Source organism: Orycteropus afer, unplaced genomic scaffold (genome assembly GCF_000298275.1).
Source record: "Orycteropus afer afer isolate SDZICR_OR568_19922 unplaced genomic scaffold, OryAfe1.0 scaffold00035, whole genome shotgun sequence".
NCBI lineage: Eukaryota > Metazoa > Chordata > Mammalia > Tubulidentata > Orycteropodidae > Orycteropus > Orycteropus afer.
The window spans coordinates 1,607,030-1,631,313 of record NW_006921622.1 but is presented as its reverse complement, the minus strand read 5'-3'; the positions used below and the strand labels follow the sequence as shown (position 1 = coordinate 1,631,313).

Sequence of the window (24,284 nt, the reverse complement as noted above, 5' to 3'; positions counted from 1 at the left end):
TGACTTAGGCACTTTATCTGAAAGCAAATGTAACATGATGTAGCTATTAAATAAAGGATGATCTGTTCCTAGGTTGCAATAGCAGAGTGATGGTATTGACAAGAGTCATTTTCAGTCAGAGACATATTAAACTAGGCCTATAGACACTTTCCTATTTGTAATATACCTAGAAGCTATATTAGAATATCCTAGAGATGTATATAGGAATGTGAAGAAAGTATAATTTATAAAAATTTAAAATAAAAGATGAAACAAAGCTCTACAAAACATTCCAATCTAGCTATCCAGAAAATACAGTGATTTTTAGAGGGTTAGCAGGGGCATCTTAGGAAAATGACATTTTAATGTACAGCAAAAGGGAAGTGGATTTAATAAGTCTGTAATTCATCTAGGAATTCTTGAATGCAATTGCTGTTTGGTAAAAAATTAGAAACTATACATCAAAAATATATTGTTAATGGTAAAAATTTTCTACTTATTGAGATCACAAGTCATCCATGACTATGAATTTAATGGGAAAGATATTGGAAGAAAAACAACATAAAAATTGTTAGACATTTTGTGGTATTTTATTTTCAAATTAAGATGTGGTAACTTCCGTGTTACCTGGCAAGTAGTTTTGTTGTAATTTAGAGAAGAACTTAGGGGTAAGTGTCACTGAGAATTGTACTGGAAAACGTGAAAAGAAGGGGAGGAGGATTAAAAAGGAGTGAAACAAATTTCTGGAAGAGAGGCAGGGAATGGAAGCACGCTGGCAAACAGAACAGAAAGAAACCACAGTCTAGAATGATTTCAGGAGAGAAATGCGGCAGAGTAGAGAATGGCTTCTCCAGGTGTTATCTGCTGTGGGGCTGGCAGGTGCAGAGAGCAATGAGAAGCGAGATCCCAGGCAGGGGAACTGCCTGAGTTGGCACCCACAATCCTTCTACCCGTGAAACCAGCCTGGTGATTACACACCACCAACCAGGTTTCCCTATCCTTAGAAATTTAACAAATAACCTAGGGAAAATTAATGACCTAGGCTGGGAAAACAAGTCCAAGAGTACTTGCCCTTTCTGTTTTGTAAATTTGCCCTCACTCTGAAGCCACTCAATCAAGCCCTATGCACAATACATTCTTCATCACAATCACCTTCATTTGCTGCATGTGCAACTTTTAAATCATTGAAAAAGCTTCCAGCCTTTTCTTGCACTAAAGTATGGCTAAATAAGAACCGTATGCATTGATCTGACTCACCCATAAATTCAACTAAAGACACACCTAAGAACGGATCTCATTCGTAACCTGGGATTGCCTGTACAAAAAAACAGGAGAAAAGATACTCCATGTGCTATCTAGAAAATTCACCTTGTATCTTTAGGACTGAACATAAGAATAAGCTAAGAATACTCAGACAGGAAGGTTCTTACAGTTTGAATGGGAAAGAACCAGGTAAACACACATGAGAACAGGCCTCTGAGGAAATATATAATTTAGTAAACAGTTGAGAGATTTTAAAAATCATTACCCTCAGAGATATTTGAGAGGAGAGTGCATTTATAAAACAAAAACAGGGTGCAACTAAAGAGAAACAATCTTGGAACAACAAAGCACTTTTTTTTTTAATTTAAATTTTTATTGTGATTTGGGTGAAACTTTACAGAGCAAATTAATTTTCCATACAGCAGTTCATACACATTTTGTTTCATGACATTGACTACAGTCCCCACAATATATCAGTCTCTTCCCACTTCCTCCCTGTGTCCTTCTTCCCTGTGCATTCCTGCCCCTGTACTATATGCCTGTGCAAATACTGCCCATGATTGATCTTTCTAAAGAGTGTATCTATCTGGTATAAATGCTCACCCTATACGCCTGTCTATTGTTTGCTGGAAGCCACAGGGGTAAGTTCAGTTCCAGGCCTGATGGCTAACTAGGGGCCTAATATGGTCTCAGGAGTTTTACTAGGCCTTATTAGACTAGTAAGCCTGGTCTTTTATTATTATTATTATTATTTTGAATTTTGTCCCACATTATTCTCCCACTCTATTTAGGGAGCTCTGGTAGCATAGTGCCTAAGGCACTTGACTGCTAACCAGAAGGCTGGCGGTTCAAACCCACCAGCCACTCCTCGGGAGGAATCCTACTTTTGTAGTGATACTGCCTTGGAAACCCAAGGAGGGGTCGCTATGAGTCGGGGCCGACTCGATGGCACATAACAACAACAACAACAACATCCAGGATCTTTGGCACTGATCCCTTTCCCAGCTGTTGACAGTGGTACCTGGGCCACCACATCTAGGTCTTCTGGTCTCACGGTCATACAGGCTAGGGTTCACATGGTCCACTAATCCCTTGGATTAATTGTTTCCATGTGTCTTTAGTTTTCTTCATTCTTCAGCAACAAAGCACTCTTTGGAAGTATTCTATCTTGGTAGTTAATTGTTTTTAAATATTTTTAAATTTTAATAAAAGGATTGGAAGATAAAATAGATATGTCTCACAATATTAAAAAAGTGAAAGTGGGGGAGGGGAGGTACATGTAGACAATTGGTTCAGGAGCCCACCATCTAAGTAACAAAATATCCCAGAAGATAAAACAGAGAAAATGGCAGGAAAGAAATTTCAAAGAAATAATAACAGAAAATAATTTCCCAGAGAGGAAGAGAGCAATGAGACTTCAGCTAGAAAAGACCTAATCAAACCAACTCCCAAAAAACCAGAACAGTTGTCTGATTCAACTCTGACTCATGGCAATGCCATGCATATCAGACTAGAACTGTGCTCCACTGGGGTATCAATGGCTGCTGTTTCAGAAGGAGACCTCTTCTGAGGTGCATCTGGGTGGATCCAAACCTCCCATCTTTTGGTTGGCAGAGGGTATGTTAATCATCTGCACCACCCAGGGACTCCATGAGTGCTAAATAGGTTAAATTAAAAAAAGGAAAAAAAGATTCCCAACTAGAGTGAAATGGTGAAATTTCAGAACATGATGTATAATAAAAATAATAATAAAGATCATAAATACCTCCGAAGGGGAAATAATAGTTTCCTACAAAGATGAGAATCAGACTGACAAACATCTCAGGGTCAACATTAGATGGAGAAGACATTGGAGCTACGTCTTCAAGATTGAAGAGACACAGATTTTGAACCTAGAATTCCATGTGAGACAAATTATCAAAGGTGTGGGCATAATAAGCACACTTTCATATTTCTAAAGGCTCAAAAGTTGTGCCTCCTAAATATTCTTTTAGAGAAAGTTACTTGAGTGATGATCCAGCAAACTGTATAGAAGAAATGGCTATTTGTCATCCAGGATCTAAGTGAAGAAAAAAAAAAAAAAAACCACAGGCAACTGCTCACCTGGAGGTATAGATAGAAGTAGTCTAAGAGCAATAAATATGTAAGCGGGTTCCTATACTCACAAAGTTTTTACTGAATTTCCCACAATGGACAGAGTGAGTGAGAAGTTGCAATATCATAAAGATAAGGTAAAGGCAGCTAAAAGAGAAAAAAAAAAAAAAAAAGGAAAAGTAAATGAAAGCAATCAGAAACTGCAGTAAAAATAATTATGAAAACTGTATAAGGAAACTACGATCTAATACAAAGCAAACTAAAATATGGCATAATTTTTTTTTTTGTTGTTGTTATGTGCCACTGAGTCCTCCTCGACTCATAGTGACCCTTTCTTGGGTTTCTGAGGCAGTATCGCTACGGAAGTAGACTGCCCAACCTTCCTTCCAAGGAGTGGGCATAATTTTATTGTAGTCTCAAAAGAAAAGAGAAGTAATTTATTTGATCTGGATATATGGTCCTTCAAGTAACACAAAGGTCATGCTATTGGACTTATAGAGAAGTACATATTGTAAAATATTGGTGCACTATTTGACTCTTTAATAAATGATATTTAAATAGCCATAATAATGCAATTCCTTTACAACTTTCCCTCTTTTGCAATTAAAGTTTAAAAAAGACATGGACAACTTATATATGTTTACAGAACAGAGAGAAAATGTCATAAAAAATATAAAAGCTAATGGGTTTACCTGAGAAAATTTGGCAGAATAGAGGAGGAACACAGAGTTGAAGGGGCACTAACATCTTCAACCCTAAAAAGTCAAGATTCACTATCAGAAACTGAAGCAATAAGAAATAGAAATTATAAGTCTATTAGTTAAAGGTAATAATAATACCAATGTAACTGTAAAAATTAGATGTGGGAAATAGTGAAGAAAATTTTCGATTTTCTGCTTTTAAAAAAAGAATGACTCAATAAATGGATGCATTTGTATAATACTGTCTTAGGCTGGATTCCTCAGAGAAGCAAAACCAGTGAGGCTTATATATATCTATATATAGAGAGATTTATCTCAAGGAAATGGCTCACATGGTTGTAGAGGCTGGCAAGTCCCAAGTCCATGCATCAGATTTAGTCTGGAGGCTTCCCTTGACTCATAACTGCAGGGGCTGACGAACCCAAGATCAGCATGTCAAGCTGCTCCTCACAGGGTGCTGAGGCTAAGGAATCCCAAGATCAGTAGACCGCTGGCTCAAATCCAAAGAAATGGAGGACAGATGATGATGTGCCAGATGCAGGATCCAGATCAAACCAATAGCCAGAGAGCTTTACCAGAACATCCACATCTATTGTATGCACACCACACCCTTGGCTGTGCATAGCAGATTTTATCATGGGGGGGGGGTAACTACATTATTACATAAATGCCAAACTACATCACAACTGGCAAGCCAGAGGATCATGGTCCAGCCAAGTTGACATATAACCTTAACCATCACACCAACACATAAATATAGAAAAAATTACAAAGTTAGAAAATCGTGATTGGATGCCAAAACTCATGGGTAAAAACTTGGTAAGGAATGGTCCACGTATCATTCCACTCATTATTTATTACTTATAAAGAGAAAAGCTGTAGCTTTACAGTGAAGAAACCTGGCAGACCACCTTAACCAAGTTGTCAAAACCAACAACAACAGTAATGAGACAAACCAATGTTATTGGCCTTTTGACATGATGCAGTGGGAAAGAAACATCACCTGGGTGCTGGTCCTCTAAAACGTCATAATCTGAATCTAGTCACAAGGAAATGTCAGACAAACTCACATGGAAGGCCATTCAGCAAAACAGTTGACCTTTAATTATGTCTGGTTCATGAGACATAGATGGATTAAAGGAGATTAATGCAAGCATGACCATTTGAAATATTTTCTAAGCAAGAAATTGCTACTTTCAGGTTCGAGGGTGCAGATCCTTCTCTTACCCCACTGGTTGAGAGCTGTAATTCTATTATTACACCATATCTATTTAAAGCTTTGATCCTTGTTACAATCTACAATAGGTAAATGAATATAGCTGTCTATATATCTATCTGCTTGGGAGAAATGCCTGGTATCAATCTTTATTCCACAGTATGAAATTGTTTATGATGTGAAGCAGTTTTTTCTTTTTTTTTCCTCTCTTTCTTTTTTTTGTCAGGGTAGGAGAAACACAGACTATTACTTGGTGACTGAGACTGGGTCAGGGAATATGGAGGTAGAGGTCAGTAGTGAGGCCAGAATTCAAAATCCCATTGCTTTTTTAAGTGGAAATGGGAGATCCTGGGAGTCGTAATTTCATTTTCGCAGATGTCAAAAAGTCAACTATGACTTTCAAGTGGTTGCTTTACTTGCGTACTTGTAACTGATGGTGGTTACAGTTGCTTAAGATCAAAAAGGTCAGGTGCAAAAAAAAACCCAGCTGTAGAACGCTACAAGATTTCAAACAATACCACTGAGACCTGGGCCCCGGGGATTCTTGCCCTGGAGTTCTTTCCTTCATTGCTGTTGTTAGTTACTGTCTACTCTACTATGCACCTTATGTATAGAAGAACAGAAATGTTGCCCACTCCTGTGGCATCTTCATGATCATCGAAGATTTCAGTCCATTCTTGTGGCTATTGTGTCAATGCACCTCACTGAGAGTTTCCTATTTTTTGCTGACCCTGTAGTTTACCAAATGATGTCATTTTCTAGCAATTAATCTTTCCTTATGACCTGTCCAAAGTAAAACGAAGTCTCTAAGAAGCATTTTGCCTGCATTTCTTCTAACACCGATTTGCTCATTCTTCCGGAAGGCCACGGTATTCACTATTTTTCGTATATATCGAGATGTTGGACGCCCCAACAAGGACTATAAAAGGCTCGATTGTGGAGAAGAGACTCAGTGGCAACTTCAGCCAAGTAGAGTTTCATTTACAGAAGCAGGACACTGAGAGACAATTTACTTCCAGCCTCCCGCTAAGCTACAACCCTTCCGCGGTCACAAACTTTTCCAGTTTGCCCCAAATGCTACTTCCATCAATACACTGAGCCTGCGCCAGCAGTAGTGCGCACGCGTCAATTTCGGCCCAATCGGAATCACAAACCAGAGGGGATGGGCTAACCTCGAGGTGGGGCGGAGTCTCTATGCCGAATAACTGAAGTAATTGGCCGGCCGCGGGATACACATTCCTTTATGGGCGGATCCTCTCCCCGGAGCCACGTCTCATAAACTGTTCTCCTAATTTGGGAAGGGTCGGGCGCAGGCGGGGTGTGGAGTTGAAAGCTGAGCCGTGTGCGCTTGCGCCAAGTTCTGGGACAAGGGTGTGTTCCTGGTTTGGGTTGCCGGTTTTGCACCGAGCGGGCGCATCTCTTGCCACCTGAGTGTACCTTGGGGAAGCGTGTGCTTCCCACTCTCTCAGCTTTTTAGGTGGTGCCCTTCGCGGTGAGTGTGGCGTTGCACTTGGATTTACTACTTTACTTCTCTGCTGCCGAACCAGAATGGTGTTGAACCCTTCCCACTCTCCTGCCCCGGCTGACCCATCCCCCTCCCTGCACCCGGCTCTGCTTAGTGATGCCCACTTTCCAGGGTCAGGGAAGACTGAAGGGTGGCAGCTGGAAGGCTCTTTCTTTTCTCTCCCCGCACCCTCCTGGCCATCGCCCACGTGCTTTGTTGTTGTCGTTGGTACAGATCATGTCTAAGTCTCTGAAAAAGTTGGTGGAAGAGAGCCGGGAGAAGAACCACCCGGAAGTGGACATGAGTGACCGGGGCATCTCCAACATGTTGGATGTTAACGGTTTGTGTAAGTGTTTCATCCCTGCTTTTGGAGGAAGCTGGAGGGGTTTATAAATTTTCCAAGAAACTGTTGGCTCTTGCATGAGAGGTTGTAATAGTTTACAGCGTATCCCCTGCTTGTAAATACCACTTGTCCAGAGCTCAGCTCAGAAAGTTTGCAGTCAACATTTGTCCTGTTCCCACTGGAAAACGAGCCTGAGAATCCAAGGTGAGAATCGCTCAGACAGTTAACTACTCATCAGTTGTCTATGCTGATTACAGCATTTTGGTGGATTTTCTGTCAATTCACTTAATAGCCTCTATTTTTTAACTGAGGAAGGTTTAAACCATTTTTCCTAATATAGTCTTTGGTCCATGAACAAATGCCTCACAAAAGTTACATGATTAATAAGCATTCTTGTTCCGGGAGTATATTTATAATTTTCTTGACTTATTAACTTCTGAATCTTTGTTCTCCTACCTTAGTTCAGGCTTTTCCTATGTCTTTGTGTTACCGTAATGTTTTCCTAAGTTGCCCTCTTGCCTTGTACTTTAGTCACTGTATTGCTTCCAGTGTTATTTTCCTGTTTTATGTTACTCTCTCCCTTTAAACCAGTGATTACAAATTCAGATGCCTTCAGTGGCCAGGTGAAGATGGTCATGAACTCCATATTATGTATCCCATCCAAAGGGCAGTTGCTGCACCTGCTACTCAGTCCCAAACAGTTGTCACCCTGTGGGGACATTGGCCAGTGTTGCCAGATCTTTATTCTTAAGGTAGTTATTGTTAAGGAGAATCCTTAAGAGTCTAAGTTTTTATATGATATTTTCTCATTTTTAAACATTGACAACTAATTCCAATACTTGAGAAACATTTTTTAGGTGAAATAAAACACATTGAGGCTAAACATGACCCTAGTTTAGACCTTATCCTTTAAACACTTCTGCTTATCCGTCACCAACAGTAACATGGTAGTTAAGGTTGTGTGTCAACTTGGTTGCACCTAATTGAGTGGCTGGGCAGCTGGATGTAGTTATTCCCCATGGTGAAATTGGTAATCAGCTACATGGTGGAATCTATTGGAGCAGCTGAGTAGCTGCTTTAGGGATGTGGTCTACTTCCAGTATTTAAGAAGCAACTTTGAGGAAGGTCTCCAGCCTTTTCCTTTTGGCACCCTTGAACCCTGTATGTGGCTGAGTCATTGTTTAGCAGCCTGCTGTGCTCTGTTAATTGTTGGACTTCCAATGGACTTGAATCAATGGCCTGTTGTGTGGTTTGGTAACATTGGGACTGTGCCTTTTTATGTTGACCTCGGGTTTTTCAGCCTCAGCAGCCAACAGCTATCTAAGAGAAGTGAAGCCTCCAGCTTCAATGGGCCAGGAGCAAGAGAGAGCTGAAGCCCAAGGTTGAGGAGGGGCTGTCACCCAGTCCCTAGAGCCTGGCACTTTGAACTTGGACTGAAAGCCTCCATACTGTAATAGAATGAACTCCTATTTGTTAAAGCTATGCCATTTGTGGCATCTTCTATTAGAGTGGCAGTAGGTAACCAAAACAAGTAATGTTTCAAGCTCCTTGGCATGGCATACAAGGCCTTTCTAAATCTGACCATAACCCCCCTTAAGCCCTTAGAGCCTTATTCTTTGCATGCAGTTGGCATTCTGTATTACTGAACATATCACTCTTCCTGAACCAGACCACATTCTTTGAGATCTTGTTGCTTTTACAAGTATTTTTGTCCCCTTCTCTACTTTACTTTACCACAAATATTTTTACTTATCTGTCACTTCAGACAACACAACCTATGTGATGTTCAGACAACACAACCTATCTGTCTGCACTCACCAAGATATCAATATAGTATCTCCCTCCTCTGTGAAGTTGGACATACCTTACTCACTTTCTGGTACATAGGACTGTCGTGTGTGTGTGTGTGTGTGTGTGTGTGTCTAGAAGTCTGTCTTCCCACGGGGATACTGAAAGGACTCAAGCTGTGCAATATTCATGTGCAATGGTTATGCTCTTTATGATAGTGCCTGGAACACATTAAGTGCTCAAAAATGTTTGATGAATGAAGGAAAGAGTGATGGATTAGGCCAGCAAGCTTGTGAAATCCTGACCATGGTGAAAACAGAGGAGATGGGGAGATGTCCCAGAGATCTTTCAGATGATGGCTGGCTTTTTGGGCATGCAGACAGCAGTGTCACATTTTCTGATTCTGTGGTTTACATCTAGGATAGAGATGGGGTTTAGAGCTATTGATTGTTGTTGTTGGATGCTCTCAGGTTGCATCCAACTCATTGCAACACCACATGACAGAGTAGAACGGCCCTAGCGGGTTTTCCAGGCTATGATCTTTAGAGGAACAGATCACCAAGCACTTGGTGCTACTCATACTTATTGCCAAAAGGGAAGGAGATGAAAAGCTATAGACAACTTGCATTTGGTAACTGTGAAGAAGATACATGCCATAAAACTTAGGTTTTATATTAGGTAACATCTCGGCCTCTTGGTCTTTGTTGGCCTCTCAGTGGTGATAGATTGCTTGGTGTCAGCAACAGGACAGATGTCTCTGGTGCTGGCTGTAGAGGATCTGTATGTGCCCCTGTGCCTCCCCTGCCTACCTCTCTTGTTATAGAGGAAGAAGAGGATGAACCAAAAGCAGGAGGCCCAGCATAGCTATACTGGTCCCAGGGCGTTCTGCCTCTTAGCACCTTTTTTCTCATGATGTTGAAGGAAGAAGTTGCTTTCATCAGAGGAACTTTATAATCCTGTTGAAGAGGAGACTTGATGTAATATTTATAAGTTGGGAAAGCAGCATAGCCATTTCATTTCAGCTCCATTATCTCTTTGAAGCTGTGGCTTTTAATGAAGAAGGAAAGATAGCCACTTGCTTCCTGAGGCGGGGGTGGAATTTCTGGTGTAACATTGGGTGGTGAAAAGCACAATCATTCTTAGAGTTTTCCGCAGAAGTAGCTAAGGAAGAGTTTCAGGTGCTTCTTGGGTTTGTTGTTAGATGCCGTTGAGTCTGTTTTGACTAATAGTGACCCCATATGACAGAGTAGAACTGCCCCACAGGGTTTAATTTCTATGGGATTTTTAAAATTTTTATGGGACCAGATTGCCAAGCCTTTCTCCTGTAGAACTTCCAGATGAGTTTGAACCTCCACCCTTTTACTTAGCAGCCAGTGCTTAACCAGCTCTACCAAAACCAAAAACCAAACTCATTGCCATTGAGTCGATTCCAACTCATAATGACCCCCATTGGATTCCCAAGGCTGTAAATCTTTGTGGAGTGGCTGGTGGGTTTGACCCACTGACCTTCTGGTTAGCAGCCAAATACCTTATCCACTACTCTACCAGAGCTCCTTATTGCTCTACCAGGCTACCAAGGCTCCTTTTTTTTTTAATTTATGAAATGCTTTTTTGCTTTTCACAATAGTGGTCTCATACAATATTTGTCCTTTTGTGATTGACTAATTTCACTCAGCATAATGGCCTCTAAATTTATTCATGTTTCTCAGATTCATCATTGCTGTTTAATGCTGTGTAGTATTTCATTGTGTGTATGTACCATAGTTTGTTGATCCATTCCTCTGTTGATGGGAATTTAGGTTGTTTCCATCTTTTTGTTGTTGTGAATAGTTCTGCGATGAACATGGGTGTGCATGTATCTGTTCGTGTCAAGATGCTTATTTCTCTAGTAGTGGGATTCTTGGATTACATGCTATTTCTATTTCTACCTTTTTAAGGAAGCATCTTAATTCTTTCCACAGTGGTTGCACCATCTTACAGTCTCACCAGCAGTGTATAAGAATTCCAGTCTCTGCACATCCTCAACAGCATTTGTTGTTTCGTTTTTTTTGAACTTTGCTATTAGTGCTGGAGTGAGGTGATATCTCATTGTTGTTTTGATTGGTGTCACTCTAATGGCTAATGATCATGTGCATTTCTTCATGTGTTTGTTAGCTGCCTGAATGCAGGGCTCCTTCTTGAGAGGTTCAGTGGAAGTGAACTTGGAGATTCTACTTTCTCCTGCCTCCATCGTGTAGTCACAGGGAGTGACACCTTTCCTTGTGAGTCACCTGGGACCTGGGGTTTCCAGGATGCTCTTCTGAAGCCCATTCCTCCACTGAGGCTCATTTAGAAATAGTGCATATAATATTTAGCCTGTAACTGTGAAAGAAAGTTACTGCCACTCAGTATGAATCTATCTCTGTAGCACCTCGCCATTGGACCTGATGTATGTTGGCAAAGACGTGAAGTTTAACCCCCTGGAAAACCCGATTGTCCTCAAGTTGATCCTGACTCACAGGACAGAGTAGATCTTCCTCATAGAGTTTCCAAGGCTGCAAATCTGTACAGAAGCAGACTGCCACATCTTTCTCCCTCACAGCAGCTGGTGGGTTTGAACTGGCAACCTTTCAGTTAGCAGCTAAGCACATAACCACTGCTCCACCAGGGCTCCTTTATAAGATATAAATATATTAAAATATTTGACATGGTTAAATTTAATGTGGTATAAGAAAACATATTTCCTCAATTAAAAAATTTTAACTGTAACCATGAAGTTTGATATGTTGTCATCAACATTAAACACAGGGAACAATTAAATAGTAAAGAGAATGGTTATTTCTTGCATCTTAAACTTTTCCTTCATAATCTTTCCTTTGTTTACTTTTTCTAAAAACATGCAGGAATTAAGTTTGAAGATAAGAACGAAGGCTTTGGACTTACTCTAAGCATATGGAGTATCTGTCTTTCTGCTTGACCGAGTTTTATGTTGTAAATGCAGCACTTTACTTCCTCTGAGACTTCAAAAAATGTTTTCAGAAATTTAGTTACCCAAAGTTTTCTTATGGGGAAAACTTCTTAGGCTTGAGGCAGACAACAGACAGATTCTTGAGTTTGTTGGTTTGTTTTGCATTTTTAGGTTTTACAGTTTTCAGTGTGTCTAACAGATTCTAGATGTGGTCAGTCCTACCCTAAGATGCAAAAGAATACAATTGTGGTGTTAGATGGGCTAGGTTCAAATCCTCTCTCTGCTATTTACTGCGGTATAACCTTCGAGAAACTAAACCTGTCAGAGGCTGAAATTCCTCATCAAATGGGAACATTAGTGCTCACTTCCTAGGACTAGGAACTCTGGTAATGCAGTGGTTAAAGCTCTCAGCTGGTCACTGAAAGATCAGTGGTTCAAACTCACCAGCTGCTCCACAGGGGAAAGTTGTGGCAGTCTGCTTCCATAAAGATTACAGCCTTGCGTTCCTTACAGGGCAGTTCTGTGTCCTGTAGAGTCACTTTGACCCAGAATCAAGTTGATGGCAGTGGGTTTTGGGTTCTTTTTTTTGTTTTTGTTTTTATAGGACTGATTTAGTGTTAAATGCAGTAATGTACGTTAAGTGCTTAGTGCTATGTCTGGTATCAAGTGAATGCTCATTAAATGTTCACTCTTAATATTAATATCCAAATGGAGGCTCTTAAGTGTCAAATGTAACCAGTTCCAGCATAGTCTGTGACCTAAATCAAGAGTTTGGTTTGGCTACTTAGGCTAGGTCGGACATTTGTGATATGTGTTGATGGTTCCTGTGCGGACCTCTTAGAACCTGAAGGATTTGGCCCTTTTGTCTAGGATACTTATAGATTTAGATTGCTATTTCTTTGAAATCTGCCCTAATTTTTTTCTTTTTTTGTCTTTTTTTCTAAGTGACATTGTAATGTGCACACATACTATCCTTTGAGCTTCTAAGAATAATGGTACCAATTGTGTTCTTTTTATTAAGAGGTCACTGCAGAAGCTTTCCTACCAGCAGCAGCTGTCTTCATCTGAGTGATAAAGCTGCTTTTGAAGGGCCCAGTAATCGGCCTCCACTGGGACAGAGAATCCCTTGGTAGCCAGGTGGAGTTACTTCTCATTTCTTTTATTTAAGACTTTTGTGACTTTTTAATCTCTTCAAGTTTATTGCCCACTGGGTAGCCAAGCTTTTATCAGGCTTTTTTCAGGTTAGAGTAAAATGTCTTTGAGAGAAATTTAGAAAGAAGAATCACCTGCTGCCAAGGGAGTGGCCTTTGCAAAGGAAGATGCACAGTAATCAACAATATAATCACCAAGCTATCTGCAAGGAGCCCTGCTAAACCTGGAAGTGGTCAGCCCTGTTAGGAACATATCTTATAAATACAGGCTGGGAGAAAGGGAAAAGGACTCGAAAGACCTTAAGATTTTAGTGATACTATTGATTGAAAGACTTTTTGTTTTTTGTTTTTTCTTTAATGTGCCTAAATTATGTGAATATCCCCACAGTTGTGCTTTTAAACAGGCTGTGCCTTGGTCTGGGAAGTTATTTTTCTGCCTCTCTCTCCAGCTAACTTTCCTTTGTCATATACTGCTTGTAGAAAGAATGACTTGTCAATCCATATGACTCTGTTCTTGCATCAGTTCTTCCAGGAAACTCTCCCTGTCTACTAAGTTTTAAGCTACTGTCTAATCTACACAGGCTGACATGGCTTTTCTCTGCTCTCTCTGCCTTCCTCTATTATCCCTGGTCCTGGAAGAATGTTCAGGAAGAGTCTGCTGAAGGAAAGGAAGTTAATGTTTTTAGTTAAAAATTTTGGGTTTCCTGGATGATGCAAATGGTTAAGTGCTTGACTATTATCTGTTAGGTTGATGGTTTGAATCCACCCAGCAGTGCCTCAGGAAACAGCCCTGGTATTCTGTGTCTGAAAGGTCACAGCCCTGAAAAGCCTTGTAGCAGTTCTACTGTGTGCACATGGGGTCACCATGAGTCTGAATTGACTTCCACAGCAACTAACAATAACAAAGAATTTTAGGTTAGAAATGAAGGGTAGAAAGGATAGCACAGAGGAGTCTATTCTCTGTCTCCATTCCATGTGCCTCTCCCCAGCTTTCCAGGGGCAAACAGTTTATAACCATCAGTAACATGATAGAGCTGTAAACCATTCTATTATTTTAGGGTATATATTTCATTAAGATAGGAAAACACACGTACACATACATATATGCACACACACACAAATAAACAAATCTGACCCCCTTGGTGTAACAGAACTAATAATATTTTAATCATTTGACATTTTGTCTCTAGTTAGTTGCAGCAATTTTTCTGTAAACAGCTTTTTTGTTTTTGTTTTTGGTGACTGATTAACTCTGTTCCTCATTTTTCTCATCAGTAAATGGAGATAATGAATGCCTACCACTTAAGTGTTATTGTAAGTCATTTTCTATAAAACACCACCTGGCACATATTACTCTTACTAGTTGCTATTTGTGGTACTTAAGGTTGTGAGTCAGCTTGGCTGAGCTGTGGTTTTGAGTGGCTGGGCAGCTGGATGTAGTTATTCCCCATGATGAGACTGGTAATCAGCTCCATGGTAGAATCTGCTGTGAGCAGCTGAGTAGCTGTGTTAGGGATGTGGTCTGCTTCCAGTTACTGTTGTTGTTTCATGCTGTCGAGTCAGACCCTACTCATAGCGACCCCTCCTAGGGTTTCCAAGCCAGTATCACTATGGAAGTAGATTGCCTAACCTTCCTTCTGAGGAGTGGCTGGTGGGTTTGAACTGCCAGCCTTCTGGTTAGCAGTCAAGTGCCTTAGGTACTATGCTACCAGGGCTCCCTTCTTCCAGTATGTAAGGAGAAACTTTGAGAGAGGTCTCTGAGCTTTTTGGCGTGCTTGGATCCCACATTTAGACAAGTCTTCATTCAGCAGCCTGCCATGTTGCCTGTCAGTCTTGGGATTGTTTATGGACGTGAACTAGTGTTGCATGATAATCTTGGGACTGTGCCATTTTACCTGTCAGCCTAGGGTTTGTCAGCCTCAGCAGCCAGCAGCTGCATGAGTTAACAGACGTTTCCAGCTCCAGTGGGCCAAGAGCAAGAGGCAGAGCTGAAGCCCAAGGTCGAGGGGCTTTCACCCAGCCCCTAGAGCTAACACTTTGAACTTGGACTTCTAGCCTCCTAAACTGTAAGAGAATAAATCCCAGTTTGTTAAAATGACTCATTTATGGTGTTTATGTTAGTGTCACAAGAAGTCCAAAATGCTATTATTAATATTTTAAAAATATTAATCTGTGATTATTTACTATTACTGTTATTAAATATTATCTATGATTATTTATGAAGAAAAACGTGGTATCAGGATTGGAGGAAGAATCATTAACAACCTGAGATATGCAGACGATACAACTTTGTTTGCTGAAAGTGAGGATGACTTAAGGCACCTACTGATGAAGGTTGAAGAATACAGTCTGCAGTATGGATTACGTCTCATAGAAAGAAAACAAAAATCCTCACAACTGGACCAATGAGCAGCATCACAATAAATGGAGAGAAGATTGAGATTGTCAAGGAATTCACGTTGCTTGGTTCTACAACCGATGCCAGCGGAAGCAGCAGTCAGGACATTAGATGACGTGTAGCATTGGGGAAGTCAACTGCGAAGGAACTGTTTTAAGTGCTGAGGAGCAAGGATATCTCATTGAGGACTAAGGTGCGCCTGACACAAGCCATGATATTTCCAATCGCCTGGTATGCATGTGAGAGCTGGACAATGAATAAGGAAGACCAAAGAAGAGTTGATGCTTTTGAGTTGTGGTGCTGGCGAATAATGCTGAAAGTACTGTGGACTGCTAAAAGAACTAACAGATCTGTCCTGGAGGAAGTGCAGCCAGAATGCTCCTTGGAAGCAGGAATGGCCGGACTTCGTCTCACCTATTTTGGTCATGTTGTCAGAAGGGACCATTCCCTGGAGAAGGATGTCATGGTTGGTAGGGTGGAGGGTCGACGAAAGAGGGGGAGGCCTTCAATGAGATGGATTGATACAGTGGCTGCGATGATGGGCTCAAGTATAGCATGGATTGTGGGGCTGGCGCGGGATCGGGCAGTGTTTCGTTCTGTGCATGGGGTGGCTATGAGTTGGAAATGACTCGACAGCACTTAACAACAACAACAACAACATCATTATTTATAAAATGCAAAACAAGTCTTTATGACTTGGAACTCTCAGTGATGGTACTTGTCCAGTGGCCTTTGCCTACTTGTCTCACTGTTTCATAATGTCATATCCTCCGTTGCTTCATTCCTTACCTGATTGACAGTTCGCAAGAGAAGGTGGGTGGATGTACCCACTGTGCTAGTATTAGGAGGAACAACAGAGGCCTCGCACTTGAGAGTTCAGAACCATGGACAGTGTGGTGCAGGGAGCAGGGCACCTCACATTATTTTATTTGTGCTGTGATTGTGGAAATAAGCATTAAAAACTATTGGTAATTTTTCATCTGGTTATTATATTGTATGTCATTCAGTACCTATTTATTGAATGCATTTTTTAAATGATGAGAGAGACACTAAGAAGAGTCTCTTAAGGAGTTTTCTCCGTCTTGAATCTTTAAATTATACAGTGATAATTGTTTGTTATGTTAAGCAAATGATACGGTATCTACTGCATTTGAAGTAGTTACATATTCACCATAAGAACCCATAACACCCAGTGCTTTGAAAGCCATTATAGCTATCTCTTAATTGTGATACTCAGCAGTAGAAATTACATGGATAATTGAAAATCATACTCTGTATTCTGTTGCCATAATTCTATTGTCATAAATGTACACAGAGTTAAAGAGAACCCAATCTGACTATGTGAAGGGCCATTGATACAAAGAAAAAACTAGTGATAATTTCTTTATATCACATACAGTCCCATTGTTTCTTTCAATATCAAGTTTGCTCAATTGTTGGTTTTTTTTTTTTTTTTAAGGTAAAAGATAACTTATAAAAATGTGGCTGAGGAACAGTTTATGTAGATCAAGTACCTGACCAGTAGAGGTCAGTATTGAGCCTCTGCATTTTGGTCCCAGGTTGTCATCTCACTGTTGATACACATTAGTGCAAGAACAGTTGCTTCCTTTCTCCCTCCTCGTACCTTGTACTTCCAGTAAAGAGATACACTCTTTCATGAAGCTCACAGTTAAATAAACCTCATCTGTTGTTATTAATTGCCATAAGTCGACTCTGACTCATGGTAACTCCATGTATAACAGAACAAAACATAGCTGGGTCCTGTGCCATGTTCATGATTGTTGGTATGCTCAAGTCCATTGTTGCAGGCACTTTATGGATTTTGAGTGCCTTCCAACAGTGGCATCACTGGAGATAGTGTCTCTCGGTGTGGTAACTCATGATGTGAGAGAAAACAATCCTGTGTTGTGTACCCCTGCCCTCCCAGCCCTGGCCCCATGGCTCCCTGCAGAATACCCCCACCACACACACATCCTGGCCAAGACAGAGATCCTCCTCTCTGCCCAATGGTAGGCACCAAGGCCTACCAACACCATGATTGGTGGATGAGGAGGAAATGGTAACACCAGGCCTAGAGATGCCACTGCCCTGGCAGCCCCTTCCCTTGTGGCACTAGCCTGCATGGCACTGCTGCTGCTGCCATGGACCCTAGGATCATTCTGGTATAACCCTCTCTGACAGTGTTGCAGGGGAGTGGTCCACACCCTAGTGACAGCATTTCCTTCCAACCAAGGAAGCTCATCTTTACCACTATATCACACAGTATTCTGTTGTGTTACGTGAGTTTTCATTGGCTAATTTTCAGAAGTAGATCACTAAGCCTTTCTTCCTAATCTTAGTTGGGAAGCTCCACTAAATCCTGTCCACCATGAATGACCCTGCTGGGCTCTGAAATACTGGTAGCATAGCTTCCAGCATCACAGCATATTGCCAGCCACCCCAGTACAACACACTGAGAGATGGGTGTGGGCCTCACCTATGTTGTGGTAAATCTGATCCAAAGCATCTTAGCTGTGATATGTTGCACAGCTGCCTTGGGGCTTCTGTGAATGGGGAGAGGCTCATCAGTCTTATGTTTCTGAACAAAAGATGGGGTGAGAGGGAATTTGGGTACATCAATGTATGATACTTAATAATGTAAAACAGTACTTTGAGTTCAAGGTATTAGTAAAGCCAAAAAGGCAAATGATAGTATAACATGATTTATACTGGAGGCTCTCTATGATGCATGCTTGAGTGCATACACTGTGGTGAGTGCTTCTTACTCTCAGTTTATCATCCTTTCTTGCAGATGATGATTGTGTCCCAGCATCACACAGTTAGTGGTGGAATCAGAGTTTAAGTTTAGGTCTGCTGCATCACTGAACCTCGCATAGGGACTGTCTTGGGTCCCCCTATCACGATAAGTAAGCTATGTTTTACAGATCAAAGTGTTTAAGTCAAAGGTACTTATTAAATAAGTATCTTATATATGATTAATTTAAGGAGCTCTGGTGGTATAGTGGATAAGGCATTTGGCTGCTAATCAGAAGGTCAGCAGTTCATAACCCACCAGATGCTCTGTGGAAGGGAGATAGGGTGCTCTACTTCATAAAGAGTTACAGCCTCAAAAGCCCAATGAGGGTCGCTATAAGTTGGAACCAACTCAATGGCACTGAGTTTGGTTTTGGAGTTTATATGATTAATTAAATATCTTTGACATGGTGTGATGACTTAAATACACATACCATGTACACACATGCAACATACATACAGCATACACACAAACCCCCCCATTGCTATTGAGTCAACTCCAATTCATAGCAACTCTATAGGACAAAGTGCAACTGCCCCATAGGGTTTTCAAGGCTGTAAATCTTTATGAAAGCAGACTGCCACATCTTTCTTCCACAGAGTCGTTGATGGGTTCAACACACTGACATTTTGGTTAGCAGCCAAATACTTTAACCACTGCACCACCAGAGCTCTTTACTGCACCATCAGGATTTCATTCATGCATTCATGCATGCATGCATGCATATATGTACATAAATGTATACACACACATACATGTCGTTATGTGCCGTCGAGTTGGACCCAACTCATAGCGACCCCTCCTTGGGTTTCCAAGGCAGTATCACTATGGAAGTAGATTGCCCCATCTTCCTTCCGAGGAGTGACTGGTGGGTTTGAACCACCAGCCTTCTGGTTAGCAGTCAAGTGTCTTAGATGCTATGCTACCAGAGCTCCTACACACACACACACAGACACATACATATTGACAAATGTCTTTTTTTCTAAAGTATTATACCATGTTGTTTCCCTGTTTTGTTTTCTTTTCTAAAAGATCACAGTTCTTTCCTGCCTATTGTCCAATGCTGCTGCTTATATTTTATCTAGTTTTGTAATTGTTTATACTGTGTGTGGGGTAATCTAGTTCTAGTTATTCTGATATAGTTGAAAGTTGACATTGGCTGTAAGGATTTTTTTTTTTTTTTTAATTGTGATTTGGATGAAAATTTACGGAGCAAATTCACTTTCCATAAAGCAATTCACATACTCTGTCTCATGATATTGACTACAATTTATCACAATGTAACAGCTCCCCTCCCTCCCCATAGTTACCTCTTCCTTGTGTCCATCCCTCTATGCACTCCTGCCCCCTGAGCTGTCTCCCTGTGCATAAACAGCTCTTCTTTCTCCCATGATTGTTCTCTCTAAGGAGTGTATTTACCTCAGGTAAATGTTCAACTCATATGCCTGTCTTTTGTTTGGCTGGAAGCCACAGGCGTTGATTCATTTCCAGACCTGAAGGGCAGCTAGGGGCCATAGTCTCAGTGGTTCCACCAGGCTCTATCAGACCAGCAAACCTAGTTCCCTTTTTTTTTTTAAATTTTGAGTTTTGTTCCACATTGTTTTCCCACTCTATCCAGGATCTCCTACATAGATCCCCCTCTGAGTGATTGACAGTGGTAGATGGGCACCATCTAGTTCTTCTGGTCTCATGGTCATATAGGCCGAGAATTGCATGGTATACCAGTTCCTTGGACTAATTGTTTCCATGTGTCTTTGGTTTTCTTCATTCTTCCTTACTCTGGCTGAGGAGAGACCCATTGTTGGATCTAGATGGCTGCTAGCAAGCTTTTAAGATCCCAGTCACTACTCACCAGTGTAGGATGTGAAACAATGTTTTTATGTAGTATGTTATGCCAGTTGAGCTTGATGTCCGCTGCCACTATACTTCCAAGCCCACAAGTCCAACTACTTGCTCCCTCTGTGTAGCTGTCTGTGGCCAAGAAGTGACTACAACTTTTTCCCTCATCAGTGCTACTATATACCTGAAAAATCTTATAGAACATACAAATACACTTGTAGAAACATGATCTGCCAACCCTATACGTGGTCATGGGCACACTCCTCCTGCATAGACATACCTAATCGTTCAGCCTGTCCACAGATCTATCCACCTATATATCATTGTTTGCCATCACTGACAATGTAGTACTGTATGTGCAAAAGGGTTCATCTTTGTTTGTACCTCCCATGCACCTTTCTATGTCTTCCTCTTCCTCAATGCCACAGATCATTCACATTTGGTGAGTGACCTTCACATTTCATACATTGCCTTTCCATTCACCCAAATCAATTCTTGGCTTTTACCTATCTAAGAGTGTTCCCTCCCTTCCCTTCCCACCCTTGCTAACCAACAAGGAAAATTTCCTTTCATATACAGACTTTTCCTTGACTTTTTACATTCATGAACTAATGCATTATTTGTCCTGTTATTGACTTATTTCACTCAGCATAATGTCCTCCATGTTCATCCATGTTATGTGGTATTTTGCAGATTCTGTGTTATTCTTTAGGGTTGCATAGTATTCCATTGTGTGTATGTACCATAGTTTGGTTATCCGTTCTTCTGTTGATCAGCACCTACATTGTCTCCATCTTTTTGCTATTGTAAATAGTGGTGCAACGAACAGGGGTGTGCATATATCTGTTCTTGTCCTGGCTCTCACTTCTTTAGGATATATACCTAGGAATGGAATGGCTGGGTCAAATGGTATTTCTAATTCCAACTTTTTAAAGAATCACCAGACTGCTTCCTACAGTAGCTGTATCATTTTACAGTCTCACAGCTGTGTATGAGAGTCCCAATGTCTTCACATCCTTGCCAGCATTTATTTTCTATCTTGTAAAGCTTTGCTACTAGTGCTGGGGCCACGTGGTGTCTCACTGTTGTTTTGATTTGCATCTCCCTAATGGCTAAGGAGGAGCTCTGGTAGCATAGTGGCTAAAGCACTTGACTGCTAACCACTCCTCGGAAGGCAGGTTGGGCAATCCTACTTCCGTAGTGATACTGCCTCAGAAACCCAAGGAGGGGTAGCTATGAGTCAGGGCTGACTCGACGGCACATAACAACAACAACAATGGCTAAGGATCGTGAATATTTCTTCATATGTTTGTTGACTGCCTGAATATCCTCTTTGGTGAAGGGTCTATTCATATCTTCTGCCCATTTTTAAAAAAATTAATTATTAATTTTTTAATTGCGATTTTGGTGAAAATTTACAGAGCAAATTCACTTTCCATACAGCAGTTCACGTACACTTTGTCTCATAACATTGACCACAATTCACCACAATGCAACAACTCCCCTCCCACTTCCTCCCAACAGTCATCTCTTCCTGTGTCCATCCCTCCATGCACCCCTGCCCCCTGTGGTGCTATCTCCCTGTGCATAAACAGCCTTTCTTTCTCCCATGATAGTTCTCTCCAAAGAGTGTATTTACCTCAGGTAAATGTTCAACTCCTATGCCTGTTTTTTGCTTGGCTGGAAGCTACAGGTGTGGGTTCAATTCCAGACCTGAAGGGCAGCTAGAGGCCATAGTCTCAGTGGTTCCACCAGGCTCTATCAGATCAGCAGACCTGGCCCCCCCTTTTTTTTCCCCAAATGATTTTGAGTTTTATTCCATGTTGTTCTCCCTCTCTATCCAGGATCTCCTACATAGATCCCCCTCTGAGTGGTTGACAGTGGTAGCCAAGCACCATCTAGTTCTTCTGGTCTCATGGTATAGGTTGCAGATCTCATGGTGTACCAGTCACTAGGACTAATTCTTTCCATGAGTCTTGGGTTTTCTTTACTCTTCTTTGCTCTGGATGAGGAGAGACCCATCGTTGATCTAGATGACTGCTTGCAAGCTTTTAAGATCCCAGTTGCTACTTGCCAAAGTAGGAGGTGGAACAATGTTTTGTGTACTTTGTTGTCAATTGAGCTTGATGTCCCTTGTGACTATGGTCCCATGTCCACAGGTTCAACTGCTCGCTCCCTCTGGGTGGCTGGCTGTGACAGAAAAAGTGACTACAACCTTGTCCCTTGTCAGCTCTACTCTACCCTGTCTTTGGCCCATTTTTAAATTGGATTATTTGTCTTTTTCTTGTTGAGGTGTTGGAGTTTTCTATAAATTTTAGAGATAAGTCCCTTGTCAGATACGTTGGTGCCAAATGTTGTTTCCCAATCTGTAGGTTCTCTTTTGACACTTTTGGAGAAGTCTTTGAAAGTGCATACAAATGTAAGTTTTAGAAGGTCCCATTCATCTAGTTTATCTTCTGCTGTTTGTGCATTTTAGGTTATGCTTGATAGTCTGTTTATGCTATGTAGTAGCACCCCTAAATTTGTCCCTAGTTTTTTCTTGAACTTTATAGTTTCAGGTTTCATTTTTAAGGTTTTGATCCATTTGGAGTTAGTTTTTGTGTATGGTGTGAGGCACAAATCTCGTTTCATTTTTCTGTAAATGGATATCAAGTTATGCCAGCACCATTTGTTAAACAGACGTTCTTTTCCCCATTTAATGGATTTAGGCCCTTTGTCAAACATCAGCTGACTATGAGTTGATGAGTCTGTTTCTGGATTCTCAGTTCCACTTCATTGGTTTATGTGCTTGTCATGTATCAATACCAGGCAGTTTTGATGACTGTGACGGTATAGTAGGTTTTAAGATCTGCCAGTATGAGATCTCCTAATTTGTTTTTCTTCTTTGATAGTGCTTTGCTTATCTGAAGTCTCTTTACTTTCCATATAAAGTTAGTGATTGGTTTTTCTATATCCTTAAAGAATGTTGATAGGATCTGGATTGGGATTGCATTGAATGTGTAGATTGCTTTGGGTAGAATTGACATTTCACAATGTTCAACCTTCCTATCCACGAGCATGGGATGTTCTTCCATTTATGTAGATCTCTTAGGTTTTTGAAGTAGTCTTGTAGTTTTCTTCCTACAGGTCTTTTGTGTCCCTGGTAAGATTTATTTCCGTGTGTGTGTGTAGCTATTGTAAATGGTATTGATTTCCTTATTTCTTTTTCAGCAATCTCTTTGCTGGTGTAGAGGAATCCAAGTGATTTTTGAATGTTGGTCTTGTATCCTGCCAGTATGCTAAATCTCTCAATTAGTTCCAGTAGTTTTCTTGCTGAGTCTCTTGGGTTTCCTATGTATAGGATCATATCATCAGGAAATAGGCATAGTTTGACTTGTTCTTTACCAATTTGGATGCCTTTTATTTATTTCCCTTTCTTGCCTTATTGCCCTGGCTAGGACTTCCAATACAGTGTTGAATAGAAGTGATGATAGAAGTCATCCTTGTCTGGTTCCTGCTCACAAGGGAATGGTTTTAGTTTCTCTCCTTTGAGAATAATGTTGGCTGTTGGTTTTGCATGTATGCTCTTTAATATGTTGAGGAATGTCCCTTCTACTCCTGTTTTGTTGAGAGTTTTTATCAGGAATGGGTGTTGGATTTTATCAAATGCCTTTTCTGCACTGATTGGTATGATCATGTGGTTATTTTCCTTTGTTTTATTTATATGATGGATGACATTGATTGTTTTTCTAATATTGAACCTCCTTGCATACCTGATTTGAACCCCACTTGGTCATAATGTATTATTTTTTGATAAACTGTTGGAGTTATTGGCTAGGATTTTGTTGAAAATTTTTGTGTCTGTCTCTGGTGGCGTAGTGCCTCAGGCATTTGACTGCTAACCAGAAGAAGGCCGGCGGTTCAAACCCACCAGCCACTCCTCAGCAGGAAGACTAAGCAGTCTACTTCCATAGAGATGCCACCTCAGAAACCCCAGGAAAGGTCGCTATGAGTCAGAATAACTTGACGGCAGTGAGTATTTTTTTTTTTAATTTATGAAGGATATTGGTCTGTAGTTTTCCTTTTTAGTGATGTTTTTGCCTGGTTTTGGTATCAAGGCTGTGCTTCCTTCATAAAAGGAATTGGGAGGATTCCATCCTTGCAAAAACAGCAAGGAGGCCACATGTTCTGACCTTCTCTAATCCCACAAGGGGAAGACAGGATTACCAGCAGTAACCCAAGGCCTATTCCTGCCAGGCCAGACATGTTGCCTCCCTCCAGCCCTTTC

The 24,284-nt window shown here is 41.0% G+C and overlaps 1 protein-coding gene across 1 annotated transcript in view; it reads left to right on the top strand.

Moving 5' to 3' along the window:
- Nucleotides 1-6,994: 6,994 nt before the first annotated feature.
- The window catches only part of RSU1 (Ras suppressor protein 1), a 305,614-nt gene continuing 288,324 nt past the window's right edge, over nucleotides 6,995-24,284 (top strand). The window contains exon 1 of the mRNA XM_007936330.1: nucleotides 6,995-7,103. Coding sequence (XP_007934521.1) covers nucleotides 6,995-7,103 — 109 coding nt within the window. The remainder of the gene's footprint in view (nucleotides 7,104-24,284) is intronic.